Source organism: Bos indicus x Bos taurus, chromosome 26 (genome assembly GCF_003369695.1).
Source record: "Bos indicus x Bos taurus breed Angus x Brahman F1 hybrid chromosome 26, Bos_hybrid_MaternalHap_v2.0, whole genome shotgun sequence".
In the NCBI taxonomy this organism is placed as follows: Eukaryota; Metazoa; Chordata; class Mammalia; order Artiodactyla; family Bovidae; genus Bos; species Bos indicus x Bos taurus.
This window is the reverse complement of record NC_040101.1, coordinates 32,617,417-32,631,397: the sequence shown is the minus strand read 5'-3', so window position 1 is coordinate 32,631,397 and position 13,981 is coordinate 32,617,417. Positions and strand designations below refer to the sequence as shown.

At 48.5% G+C, this 13,981-nt stretch overlaps 1 protein-coding gene across 6 annotated transcripts; it reads right to left on the bottom strand.

Moving 5' to 3' along the window:
- Positions 1-557: 557 nt before the first annotated feature.
- AVPI1 (arginine vasopressin induced 1) lies at positions 558-8,793 on the bottom strand. 6 transcript variants are annotated; one of them, XM_027529536.1, is made up of 3 exons: positions 8,654-8,793; positions 2,070-2,467; positions 558-1,120 (listed from the first exon to the last, which is right to left on the bottom strand). In XM_027529536.1, exons 2-3 carry the CDS (start codon positions 2,354-2,356, stop codon positions 973-975), a joined length of 435 nt encoding a protein of 144 aa, XP_027385337.1. In that variant the 5' UTR covers positions 2,357-2,467; positions 8,654-8,793; the 3' UTR covers positions 558-972. The 6 variants fall into 6 exon arrangements, with proteins under 6 accessions (XP_027385337.1, XP_027385336.1, XP_027385340.1 ...); XM_027529535.1 differs by having other exon boundaries at positions 2,070-2,515; positions 8,654-8,791; XM_027529539.1 differs by having other exon boundaries at positions 2,070-2,364; positions 8,654-8,791.
- Between the last annotated feature and the right edge of the window lie 5,188 nt (positions 8,794-13,981).

Sequence of the window (13,981 nt, the reverse complement as noted above, 5' to 3'; positions counted from 1 at the left end):
TCTTTCCCCAAGGGGTTGGGATAAGGAATGTGGACTGGCTTTTCTTCTTGGCCACAAGAGGGCAGCCCTGCATCCCTGTCCACCTGAAGCGATTTGAACCCTGGTTCCTCTAAGTGAGGATAATCAAGCAGATAGGAGGGGCGAGAGGGAAGCTAAATGCTAATGGCTTCTTTTGAGCCAAAGCCAGAATAGCAGTCAGAAATCCTCACCTCAGGGGTTTTCAGGAAACTTCAGTAATGCAAAAGGCATGGTTTGTGCAGCTGCGGAGCCGCCTCAGACTGGTTTGCCCACAGGGGTGAAGAGGGCAGTTGAGGAGCAAGTACCCACTGCATTGACTGCACTCATCCCACCCTGGGCCCGTTGCCCACTACGCAGCTCTGACTGTAATAGGAGCTGGTGGAGGGGCCAAAGACCCTTCTCCTCTCCTTGGACCAGGAGGCCAGCTCTGTTTTCTCCTTCCTGGGAACTGCCCTCTCCTTGCAGTGGGCCCGAGCCTCACCCCCGGCTCCAGAGTGTCCATTTCCAGATCTTCCCCTTGCGTGACAGACTCACATAGCTCTCGGTGCACATGGTTTATTTTGCCACATGAACTACGTTTTTCCTGTGCTGGCCTGAGGGGCAGGGGTGTGGGACGAGCTGCTGGACCGTGGGCCACAGTTGTAGCAGGAGTAGTGGGATGCTGCGTCAGAGTGCCTGTCACTCGACTCCCAGGAAAACTATCCTGCAGCCCAGGCATAGTGTTAAACTGAGAAGGGCTGAGGCAGAAACGGGCACTGCTTTTCCTCAGTCTGGTGAGGAACGGGTCCGCTGTGACAGCTCAGTGGAAGCCTCCGGGCCTGTTCTGGCCCGCGCAGGCCAGTGGCAGCAGTGAGGCTGTTGTGAGGCTGTCTCTTCTTTGCCTTCCCCAGCCCTTTGGCAAAAGTCTCTGTGAATCCTGGGGAGGATACAGCCGGCCCCGGCCCCTTCCCCGGCTCAGTGTCTGATCTGATGGAGGTAGCTTGTGGGTCCTGGCTTCCTCCAGTTCCGGCGGATCCGGGCGCTGGCCCTCCTAGAGTTCACATGCTGCTCACTGGAAGCCGTCTCCGTGGCTCTGCTCTGCGGAGCGCAGGGCTCTGCAGTTCTGCAGGGAACAGTCATGTTAAGCCAACATCAGTAGGAAGGAAAGAACAGGGACTGAAGAGATTTTGGTCCTAATGAACTATTAAAGCACACTGTTCAGAGCCAAATGAGACCAGGGCTCTGGTCTCATCTCTGCCCCTAGAGAGCTGCATGACAAGGCATAGCTTTCAGACTGCTTTTCTGTAAGGGGAGTTGGACTAGATCAGGGGGTGTGACACTCTTGTGTTTCTCCACTCTCCTCATCCTGTCCTGTACAAGACCAGAAGGCAAGTAGCCTTCTTAAGATGATTCCGGCAGGGATTACTGATCAACTGAAATTCATAGGAGCAACAAAGCTGCTCTGCTGCCCTGGCCCTGATGACCTCTGAAGGCCTGTTCAGATCTCGTGTTCTGACTGTGGGCACAGAGCATAACCCAGAGTGACTGCTTAGGCCACCTAGATGGTTCAGCTTGGTCTCTTGGGGGCTTGCTGTTCCTGAGTGGGCAGCGACCTAAGCAAAGAGGCGAAGGATTGGGGGAAATTTCAGGTGAAGTTTCTCAACTGTTTTTAACCCTTGATGCCTCTATGGCACTCCCCTATGCTATTTTCTCAGTAGTCCCACAGCTCAGATGATCACCCAGCTTATTTTTGAATGTTACCTGTTCAACAACAGGTAAATAGGATTTTTTTTTTCCCCGTCCAAACCATAGTCCCTTCCTCGCTCCTGGTTCAGAACCTCTGTGAAATGAGGTGGCACTGAGTGGACCCAGGCACCCCTTCCCATGGGAGTTCACAGGGTCATAGGTGACCCCAGCAGTAACAGTCTCTTAAGTGCCAACCACACGGTAGGCACTGTGTAGACCTGGCAACAACCCCAATGGCAGGTACTTCACAGGGAGGCCAGGTGAGTGGCTTCAGGCCACACCAGCCGGGAAATGGAGGAACAGGCCTGTCGTGCTCCATGGCCTACCTGAGCCTGCTGCAGTGGTGTACCGAGGGGCCTAGGGGCTTCTGCCGAGGGGGCCTCTTCCTGCGCAGCCTCTTCAAGGCCTCGGCCACACGATGGTCCCCTGCACACTCCCAGACGATCTGTGCCCGTTCCTCAGCCAGCTGGTCCCCGCTGCGCTGAAACAGGCCCTGGATCTGCAGCAGCTCAGCGTCCTGGAAGATGTTGGCTGCGGCCTGCTTGCGGCCCCGGACCTCCGGAGGGGCCCGCCAGGGGGGTGGCTCGCTGACCACAGATGCAGGGGTGCCCATCCTGGGTGCTGAGGAAGGAGCAGGGAGGGATGTCAGCAGCTCAGTGGGCCCTTCCCAAGCCTGGGGGTCTTGACCAACACAAGGGCTTCTGGTGTTTCTGTTCTCCAGTAGCTGAAATAGAGTAAGTCTTGACTTGAAATCACTGATTTCCCGGGGCACCTTGGGGAGATAATAACGATAGTCAGACTTTACAGTGTTTACAAGCCTGACCTAGGTATTAAGGGTCACAGACGGTAAGGATTGTGCATCTCCACTTTAGAGATGAAGATGCACACCTCAGATGTTAAATGACTTTCTCATGGACACAAAGCCATGTGTAAGTGCATAGCCAGAAGCAGAGGCCAAGTCTCTCTGGCTCCAGAGTCCACGCAGAGCCCAGGCCTGAGTGATAACACCCATAGCAGCTGAAATGTTTTAAGCACTCAGGTTGCAGGTACCCCCATAACAGCTGTACTCACATAACATTGTTGAATCATGAATGAGCACAACTGTCCTAGGAGGTAGATACTTTTTAACCTCCTCATGTCACAGATGAGGAAACTGAAGAACAATACTCTGATGCTGAGACCCAAGCTCTGTGGCACAGAGGCAAGTGAGGGGCTGTGGCCTTGGGCTCCACAGGCAGGAATCCGGCTTCCGGCCGCCTCTACCACTTACTGGCTAGGTGATCCTCCTCGCCTCCACTGCTTCCTGTGTAAACTTAATCAGCCATACAAGTACCTACTTCTTAGAGTCGTTGTGAGGACTGAGTGAAGACACAAAGCATTAAGACCATGCAAGATGTCCCACCAGTCTGCTTTTCCATCTGTAACACAGAAGAGCATCCTGTCTTCTATTTTCAAGCTCCTGGGGGGGAGGGGGGATGAGCCAAGTCCATATAATTTAAACAGGATGAAATAGACCAATCAGATCTAACCACAGTCCAAAGAACCACAGAGAGAAAGGTAGGGGCAGAAGAAAGGGCTACGGGATTGAAGTATCCTCTCAGTGCAAGAGGCTGAAATCTATGATAAGTTCAATAAAAGTTAGGCTCGGGCCAGTGCCACACCCCACCCCCATATGCAAGAAATGAAAACAGAATTATCTCAGTTCTACGTAGTTTTTGGTGAATGGTAAAGGGATAAGAGGCTTACCCACCTTATCCTTGTCTTCACTACAGCCTGAAATGGCTATGGGATTGGAAAATAGACTGGAGACCAGAAGACCAAAGACTTGGCATTATACAGAACTCCCGGGCTTCCCAGTTAGCTCAGATGGTAAAGAATCTGCCCTCAATGTGGGAGACCAGGGTTCAATCCCTGGGTCAGGAAGATCCCCTGGAGAAGGTAACGGCAACCCACTCCAGTATTCTTGCCTGGAGAATTCCATGGACAGAGGAGCCTGGCAGGCTACAGTCCATGGGTTGCAAAGAGTAGGACACGACTGAGCAGCTAACACACCCAAGCTCTTCTTGGCTGTGACCTTAGGCAAGTTATTCAATCTCTCTGGGCCTGCTTGCTCAACTAGAAAATGGGGCTAATAACACTTCTCAGGATTATTGTAAGGATTAAATGGGTCTAGTGTGTATCAGGTCCCCAGTGGGAGCTAAAGAAATACAAACGCCCCTCTTCTTGGCCTTCAGGACTTTTTCACTTACAGCAGGGGTGTAATGTGGACCCTCCTTTTCCTCTGAACAGTCTGGCCTGAGCCAGCTGAAGGCCTTGCCTGTGCTCCCTTCTCCCTGCACAGTCCTGAGCCTAATGAGGAAGGCCTGGTTGCTAAGTCAGATCCCACTATGCAGCTAATTACAGAGAGATCTGTCAGCCAGCAGCCAGCTTAAAAAAGAAAGAAATCAAATTTGAAATAAATTTAAATAAAAAATGTACATACTCAACTGTAAAAAGTACAAAGGATCAGAATCATATAAATAACAGCATTACCAGCTTCCTATCCTCAACCTACCCACCTGCAGACGTAACCCTGACTCTCACCTGCCTTTGATGCTCTTGAGAATTTGAGCCGTCTCTCCCTCCCATTCAGACTCCTCAGATATGACTGTTCCCCACCTGCCCTTGCCCTGGCCTTCCCTCCTCCTCACCTCAGTAGCCACCCTCCTTCTAATAATTTCTACACTCACCCTGTTTCTATCATAACCCGCTCTCTCTTTTGAAAAGATTTAGTAGCTAAAATAAACCTGCAGAAGACTTACAGATAAATTAATTTTTAAAAAATTGTGCTTTTTATCTGGAAAATGGGGATTTTAAAATCTGCCTCTCTGTAGGCACAATTATGGGAATCCAGTTAAGACCTAATATGTGTGGTAATTAAACCTCCAGAGCTGGATGATATCCTGTGACCAGAAAACAACAGTCACCAAGTCACACTTCCAGGCTGATAAAGAGAAGTAAAAGCTAACTACTATGGGGTGTTTGTCTTGCCAGGTGGCGCTAGTGGTAAAGAAACCGCCTGCCAGTGCAGGAGACATAAGAGACGCTGGTTCGATCCTTGGGTCAGGGAGATCCCCTGGAGGAGGGCATGGAAACCCACGCCAGTATTCTTGCCTGGAGAATCCCATGGACAGAGGAGCCTGGTGGGCTACAAGTCCAAAGGGTGGCAAAGAGTCAGACACGACTGAAGCGACTAAACACGCACGCCGGGGGTGTTTATTCTGAATCAGCAACATGCATGATACCATTTCATCCTCAAAACCATTGTTAGGAATCAGGCACTGTTAACCTCATTGCCATTCATAGGGGACTAAAGAGGAGCTGAAATACATAGCCCTGAGCCCGAGCTCACCCTATCCTCAGGTGAGCCCTAGTCTAAGTGACTGCAGCCGGAGCTTTTGAATCACCAAGTTGCCCTCACAGCCTGGCAGCTCAAAGCACATTTCTTCCCATTATATCTGTGAAGACTTTCACTATTCTTTTCAATTCATGTAGGGGAAAACTCGCCAGTAGAAAGGGAAGAAGGATGAATGTCCCACACCCCAGGTAAGAGTCAGGGCATGGAATTTGTTTTAATCTTCACTAGCGCCAAAGCTGTTTACAGGGTGACAGGCCGCCCCCAGCCTTGAAGCCGTGAACCCATGGCACTCTGACGGGGAAGAGCCCCAGCCTCCACAGAAGGAACCAGGAGCTGCTACGCGGCCCAGTGCACAGAGCTCTGGCTTGAGTCAGAGGACTAGCTTCGAGCCCTAGTGCTGCCTGCCACTCACTGGCTAAGACACCTCAGGCACTTCACATGGCCTCTGTGGGCCCTTCCTCTTACAGTTGAAAGGAAGGGTTTATTCTTATAGTCTCCGGGGCGTGTGCTGGTGTTGAGAGTCAATGATTCCATGACAAGGCTGGGTCCACACAGAAGTGGAGATGAGTTAGCTTCTCTGCCAGGGCCCAGGAGCTACATGTGTGGACACGTCTGTATAGTTAGGTGCCAGAGGACTCCCCTTTTCTGCCCTCCTTAGTCTTCCTTAGAGGCCAGACACTGTTGGGCTGCTGTGGGGTTAGGGTCTGGTAGAAGAAAGAACTCACTGCTCGAAAGCATTCTAGTGACCCAGACTGGCTGTGGCCAAGCCCAGAGTAGACTCCTAGGCTGGTCGGGGTGGTGGGAGAAGAGCTGATAGTCCTGCTCTGGGACTCAGGCAGTCTCACCCGCCCTTCAGAGAGATGGGTCATAGGATCAAATAGCAGCAGCTGTCTTAGGGAGGAAATGGCTCAGAGCCTGACTTTCCAGATGGTCCAGCCACCCACCTCTACCAGGGCTGCAAGGCCCTGCCTCCAGCAGTCAGTTACAGAGTTACAAACAAACCAACAAGGAACCATGTGGGCAAGTCTGAGCCCCCAAGCCTCAACCATATCCTCGTGAACCTCGGGGAGGCCTTGGCAACTCCAGATTTTGAGGTCCCTCACTCCCGGCTTGGCCTCCCACCTTGGAATTCAGACAGCAGAGTGAGGCTGGGAATAAAAATCAGTGGATTCCAAGTAGGATTAGATGGTAAACTTTGAGAAAGCTGAATCAGAAGATTCAGGAGAAAATTTACTATCAGGAGAAAATTTCCTGTCTCATTCAATGTGTTACTTTCCCACTGATTTCCTGGACAAGACCTGAATCCAGGGAAGTCAGTGTGTACTTGAACAATGGCCCTTGTTTAAACTGGGAAATGAAACCATGGGGCTATTAAAAGATTATAAATGGATCTTTCATTTCAGAGCTGGCATAAAAGATAGGCATGGATCTGTGAGCTAATGAGTAAAGACTAATTGCAAAATCCTTCAATTTGATCTAAACTAGCTTAAAAATGAACTCCCAAAGTAAATATCAAATGTTGAAATTGAAGTTCAACTTGTTTTGCAACAGGCAATAAAGGAACTGCTAAGCTCTGACAAAGAAATATATTTAAAAGTGACTCACCATGCACTGAATTTGCAGTACACAAATATGGTGTCCAACCGAGCGTTTTTTGTAATTATGAAGCTCAGTTCAGAGAGCTTTTCACACTGTGGTCTCGGGGACGTGCAGGGAGCTATGGCAGGCACAACACACTCATGTGACCTGGGCGGCAACTGAGCCCTCACTCACTCAGCTCACCCCCTTCAGATAGCACTGGTGATGATGATAATCTGTAACCAGAGGCCAAGGGCCTCTTAGGAAAAGAAAAAAAAAACCTGGAGGCTCTGGCCCAAGGCCCATATCAACATTTGTGGCCTTGGCCTGTTTCCCTGCCCACTGGACAGCAGCCAAAATCTGTGGCTCCTTCAAGCAGGAGGCTCAGTCCAAATGGCTATGTGGGTCCTGCCTCCCACAGGGCCTAGCTCAGGCAGTAGAGAACTAGACACAGGTTGGTCTACAATTCTGTGTCCCAGAAGGTAGAGAAAGGAAATGGACCCTTTTCCCAGGTCAATTCTCAGATATGACCTGAAAACAAACTCCTGCTAGATCTAGGAATAACTCTTTTGTAGAGTCCAAGAACCCTGAATTCTGGTTCTGCCATTGATAACTGAATACATTGGCAGGTCTTGGTTTTCCCCTGCCTCAATTTGCTCTTCATCAAAATGGTGAGAATAGATAACCCTTAGGGGATAGGAAGATTAACACTTTAGTATGCCAAGGATCTATCCCAGCACATTACATCATGAATGAATGATGGAAGGGAGTTGTTATTGCTGTTGTTTAGTTGCTAAGTCGTGTACAACTCTTTTGTGACCCCATGGACTGTAGTCCGCCAGGCTTGTCTGTCCATGGGATTTCCCAGGAAAGAATAGTGGAGTGGGTTGCCATTTCCTTCTCCAGGGGATCTCCCTAACCCAGGGACCGAACCTGTGTCTCCTGCATTGGCAGGCAGATTCTTTTACCACTGACCTACCAGGGAAGCTGACGGGAGGGAGACAGGCTATTTAGCCTCCAGGGATTACAGAATCTCTGCCATTTTCATTCTCACTACTGTCATGAAACTCCCTCAGAAAGGGCCTTCACTCTTGGGAGAAGAGAGTAAAGGGAGATAGGTTCATCTGTGGACTTTTAAATCATACCTGCAGTAGAGGCTCCCTGTCAAGCTTGCTCCCTGTCAAATGCAGAACAGCACTTCCTGAGAAGTAGTATCTTTAATCCTCACAACACCCCTATGAGGAGGCACTATCCTTGTTACACCCATTTTACAGACGAGAAATCTGAGCTCAGAAAGGTTTGGTAACTTCCCAAAGTCACACAGATGGGTAGGTGATGAGACTGGGATGGGAACCCTAGTCTGATCCCAGCGCCCACTCTCAACCACTGCTATTTTTGTTCCTGCCAGATGGCTGAGGAAGTCTTCATGGGGAGGAAGGACCCAGGAGGCTTTGAAATCTGCTATCTGCTTCTCCAGGGTTTGGAAGGTGCAGGGATCAAAGGCAGGTCTCCCAATACTGTGTGTCTGTGCCCTCAGCACTCCATGGTCCCGTGGGGAGTTAGAGTGATTACTCACCACGCAGGAGCGCAGAGCCAATAGACCTCAAATCGGGATAGGGCCAGCTAAGATGCGCCCACTCCAACCCCTTTCAACGTTTTCGAAAGGGCGAGCGCAGCTCTGAGCTTCCTGCCGTGATGGTGCTCACAAGGTCCAGACGGCGTTCATCAACAGGACAAGACCTTGGGAGGGGGTATCCTGGCCGAGGTCACACGACGACATCACCAGAACGGGTCTGCCCCTAAGTCTTAGACGCGGCCGCTTCGCATGACGGGCCCTAACTGGACCTGGGAGTTCGGGTCTCAGCGACACCTCTGCTCTGACAGCCCTCCCACCCGCCTCCACCGCAGCAAAAGCTTGGCTGCCGACCTACGTACCTGGCTTCCCGAGGAGGGCCACCTCGGTCGCAGCCGCGGCTCCCCGGAGAAAGCGCTCCCCAGCCCCGGAACAGCCAATCCTCAGCCGAGCCTAGGTGAGAGCTCCCGGCGAGCCTTCCAAAATCGAACGCGGAGACACGGTGAGCCAATCGGCGGCCGTAAAGAGGCGAGGGGCGTGTCCCGGCTCCGCCCCCTTCTCTCCACTGGCCTGGAAATCAGAGTGCGAAAGGGCCCCAGGTCCAATTAGCGGCGGAGCAGCAGCAAGGGGCGTGCCCTCCCAGCCCTTTCCCTCCGCCCACTGCCACCCTCGCACTGCGCCCGGAGGTGCCCCTTTCATTGACGTCAGTCCTCCAGGAGAGCGCGGTTTTGCTGGCTCCGGAGTGGGGGCGGGGCCGCATTCCTGCCCCGGGGTGCGGCGACGGCTGGCCCTGCCGGGTACACGTGACGGATGCCCCCCTGCTCTGGACCCGAGGCCTGTGCGCGCGGCGCCGTGTTCCTTGCTGCTGCGTGTGGCCCTCTGCAAACAGACTTGCAGCTCTTTGAACTCTACTCCACTTGTCTTCTGGCTCCAGCTTTGAGGGAGGAGAAGGGACAGTTAGTGCGGTAGTCAGACCTTTGGTTTCAAAGCCAGAATGTCGTGGGTTCTAATCTTGAAATCGGGGAATTTACAGTTTAGCAAAATATTGAAAAACTAAAAACATTTAATTGTTTATTACAGTTGTGATAAACATTAGGAAGGAACCTAAGCTCCCTTGGGGAGGTCCTAGAGACAGAGTAATATTTTTCTGTGAAGGAGGTGTTGAGATTGAACAGATGAAGAGGCCTGGATCTGGGAACAGAGGAGGGCACATGCTAAATAAGGCTAAGGTCAGGAGGTAACTTGATTGAGAAAGTCTTGAATGGAGGCCTGGATTAAGAAAGTCTTGAATGGAGGCCTGGAGTCAGCGAGAGAGAGAGGTGGGGAATAGCACTGTATGTGTTTATTTAATAGACACTTTATAGCAGTTACAATGTACCAGTAATGCCAGTCAGACTTTACAAATATTAACTCATTTCATCCTCATGACAAATTTGTGTTTATAGAAATTCACTTTGACTACAGCTTGAAACTTGGGTTGGAAGGGCAGGAGTGGATGTAGGATGTCCAGTAGGCCCTTGATCAGTACTTGTTTGCTTCATTGGAAGACAAGTTATTTGTGCACTGGTTTAAAAATGGTCACAAAGGGAGCCTGGGAGTAGGCAGCTGGGTCTCCCTGACTTCTTTTCCACTTCAGAGCTGACCTTTGTAGTCATTTGAGTTCTCTTCTGTAAGAGTTGCAAGGTGGGAAGAATAAGAGCCAGCACATGGGACTGTGGGTCCCCTTTGGCTAGGTGGAGGGTATATTTGGGAGCTGTTCTTCCTCATCCCGTGGTCTCCAATTCTTGTGTCCTGCACAAAAACATTGGCAATTGCTTTGTTGTAGTTTAAAAGGGTTTTAACAGTGGTTTCTCTGTTGTTCCTGAAGCCCTGTGGAAATATTGAAAAGAACAAAGAAATCAGCAATGTTCATCTTCAATACAAAGTATTGCAAAACCTTTCAGTCAACTGCTTGGCTAAGGAGGGTACCATGCAGACATTTAAACCAAGAGGCTGGGCTTCTGAACCAGGAGCTCCTTCTACCCCATTCTCAGCAATAGGAAGGCCAAACTCTTGGCATATTTGTGTTTGAAGAACTCTGATGCCATGAGCTCTGATGAGCATACCAGGATAGGAATTAGGAGCTTGTGGTTTCTGGGTCAGATGTGACTAAGGCTGGGTGGAGAATATCTGGTGTCTCCAAACATCTTTGCAGGCATGTGACCATTGTGTGCTTACCATACAATGGAACAGTTTCCATTATTGCAGCTTTATGATTCAGTATTTCTGATGAGAAGATGAGGCGCTTCCATAATCGTGTGGGCATGCAAGAGTGGGGCATTTGGGATCCACAGAATGCCTCTGGAATCCACTCCCCAACAGGGCTCTGTTTAAAGAGGGAAAGAAGGACTACTACTCTGGGGAATGGAGTCTTGGGTAATTCAGACCAACATCTGGTTTTACCAGGGATCAAATTAAACTGAGACAATCTTAATTGGGTAGAATCTCCTTGGTAGAAATATTTGAGGGGCACCAAGAAACGCCATAATTGAGATAAATATTTTAATGCAATATCTTTAAAAATTAATGCAAAATATCTATGATGAATAAAATATCAACATTTGATGGCAACCCACACCAGTACTTTTGCCTGGAGAATCCCATGGACAGAGGAGCCTGGTGGGCCACAGTCCATGTGGTCACAAAGAGTCGGACACGACTGAAGCTACTTAGCACAGCACAACCTAAAGACAGGTTGTTGCTTGTTTTATGACCCTGCCTCATTTTTCATCGAGAACAGTCATTTCCAATCAGCCCATGGTTCCCAGGCAGGTCACCACTGTGTCCCCTGCCAATTGGATTTATGAGTGTTGACAATAGTGTAGGAATAGATTGGCAACATGGAGATTTATATACGCTTGTGTTTTTTAATCATAGAGCTTTAATCCACTTTTTTCATTTGGTTCAAAATATGGAAAGATGTTTTGACAACTGTATCTAGGGATGCATGTTTTTCCTTTAGCCCTGAGCTCCAGTACGGCTCAGCAAGGTGCTCATTTTTAGGGGAATAGAGCCTAGGAAAGGGATTCTAGCTGCTCAACCTTAGGCAAATGACTTAACCTCTCTGCTTCTCTATTTTCTCATCTATAAAGTGGAAATCATTATATTACCACCTCTGAGCATTGCTGTAAGGATGAGGTGAGTGCTATAGGCACAGTGCTTAATATAAACCTTGCTACAGATACTAGAACAATATTCAGTGTCTACCCTCTCTATCCTGCAGGAATTGTTCCAGCAGCTGTACAGTCACAAATGGTCCCCCAGTGGGGTTGAGGCTTATTCCCATGGGTTTGTTGTTGCTGAATGTTCTGTTCTGGGGAGAGCAGAGAGAATTTCCACACTCAGCTGACAAGCAACAGTGACTCTTGAGTCAACTCCATTTTTATTGATAAATAATCTGGTCGTTTTAAACTTTTTAAAAAATGCCCTTCTGCTTAGGGCATTACACGAAGCAACTTATTACAACTTTCTTCTCTGAACTAACAGTCTGAAGAGACTGAAAATAACAGTCCTATAGGCAAATGGTGCATTATAGAAACATCTTTTTAAAAATACACCACTCATGTTAATCTAACATTCAAGGTCAATATTGTATTAGTCTGCTTGGGAGGCAAAAACAAAATACCACAGTGTCTGGGTGACTTAACAACAAAAGTTTATTTTCTCACAATTCTGGAGGCTGAGAAGTCCAGGATCAAGGTTCTGACTGACTCAGTTTCTGGTGAGATCTCTCTTCCTGACATGCAGACAGTGCCTGCTCACTGTGCCCTCACGTGGTGGTGAGAAAGAGAAAGATGCCTCTCTGATGTTTCTTCTTGCTGCTGCTAAGTCGCTTCGGTCGTGTCTGACTCTGTGCGACCCCAGAGACGGCAGCCCACCAGGCTCCCCCGTCCCTGGGATTCTCCAGGCAAGAACACTGGAGTGGGTTGCCATTTCCTTCTCCAATGCATGAAAGAGAAAAGTGAAAGTGAAGTCGCTCAATTGTGTCCAACTTTTCTCGACCCCATGGACTACAGCCCACCAGGCTCCTCCGTCCATGGATTTTCCAGGCAAGAGTACTGGAGTGGGGTGCCATTGCCTTCTCCGGATGTTTCTTCTTATAAGGACACTAATCTTATCAGATCAGACTCTGCTCTTATGGATGTTCCCAGGTAACCTTAATGAATTCATTACTCTAAACACAGTCACAGGTTAGAGCTTCAGCATATGAATTTGGGACACAAGTCAGTCCATCAGTTCGTCGCTCAGTTGTGTCCAGCTCTTTGTGACCCCATGGACTGCAGCACATCAGGCCTCCCTGTCCATTACCAGCATCCAGAGCTTGCTCAAACTCATGTCATCCAGGACTTCCCTGGTGGTTCAGTGGCTGAGACTTCACACTCCCATGTAGGGGGCCCAGGTTCAATCCCTGATCAGGGAACTAGATCCCACATGCCACAACTAAAGACCAAAGATCCTATGTGCCACAATTAAGACAGCCACATAAAGAAATAATAATAAATAAATAAAAATATAGATAAGTAGATACAGAATAAATACAGCTATCAATGTGTTTATATGTGTACATGTATGCATGTGTATATGTGTACACATATATAACCATGAACATACACAAACATACACATTTCCCATCTGTCTGCTGAAAGGGCCTAGAAGCAATGACACTCGAAGAGGAATAAGCACACTTAGCACCAGTTATTGATTTCTCAATATCATTCTCCACAAAGGGTTCCTTGGATAAATGATTAATTCTACTTCTGGGACTGAGAGAGTTCAAGATGACCCTACACCATCTTGTGCAAGAAAATAAGGAAGTATTCACAGAATAATGGGGATGTGTCAAAAGGACTAGGAGTCAGATTGTAAGGGTTCCCATTAGCCAAACGGGGAACATCAAGATAAAATAGGACAGTAACAGATTATAACCCAATGAGCAAAAATAAGATTATATGTTTATAGTAATATAACTATTAAATAAGTAAACAGAGGAGAAGAGAAAGCTTATAGTAGGATGCCAGCTAATAAATGTAGAGGGAGCAGTGCAGTTGGGAAATCACTAATGCTTTCTAAAACAGCCATGTGGCCAATTACAAAAACAAGGACTATAGTAGTTTTGCGTATTTTCCCTCTTATATACATGGTATCTTTGTATATACTGACATTTTTTCTTCCTCTTTATGTTTTAATTTTACAAGTAAGTTGTTGGGAGTTAAGGTTACAATTTAGTCCTTATGTAACACTATATTTTCCAAATTATTACAAAATCTGAGAAGTATTTAGATTGGTTTTGGAGAGAGATGAGAATTGCTCATTTGTAAGAAAGATAGCTGTAATTCATTAGGTGGACATATGGAACTGTTTTATCATTGTATGGAACTCCAGATGTAGACAGAAGGTTGCATATGGAAGTTGAGTCCCTAAATACATACGTAACTGCCTATGTATTGCGCCACTTACCTCTGCGATAAGTGAGTCCATTAGATAGTTCTCCTTTTCCGGCTGCTGCAGTGCTCAGCTTTGCCGGTAGAGGGAGCCGGCAAGACCTCCAGGAGGAAGGCCTCTCCTTGGTTGTGGAGCGCTTTTCACAACCGGCTCCTTCAGGTTGAGTCTTCTCCAGCGCCGCACAAGTGGAGCACATGTGGACTCTTCAG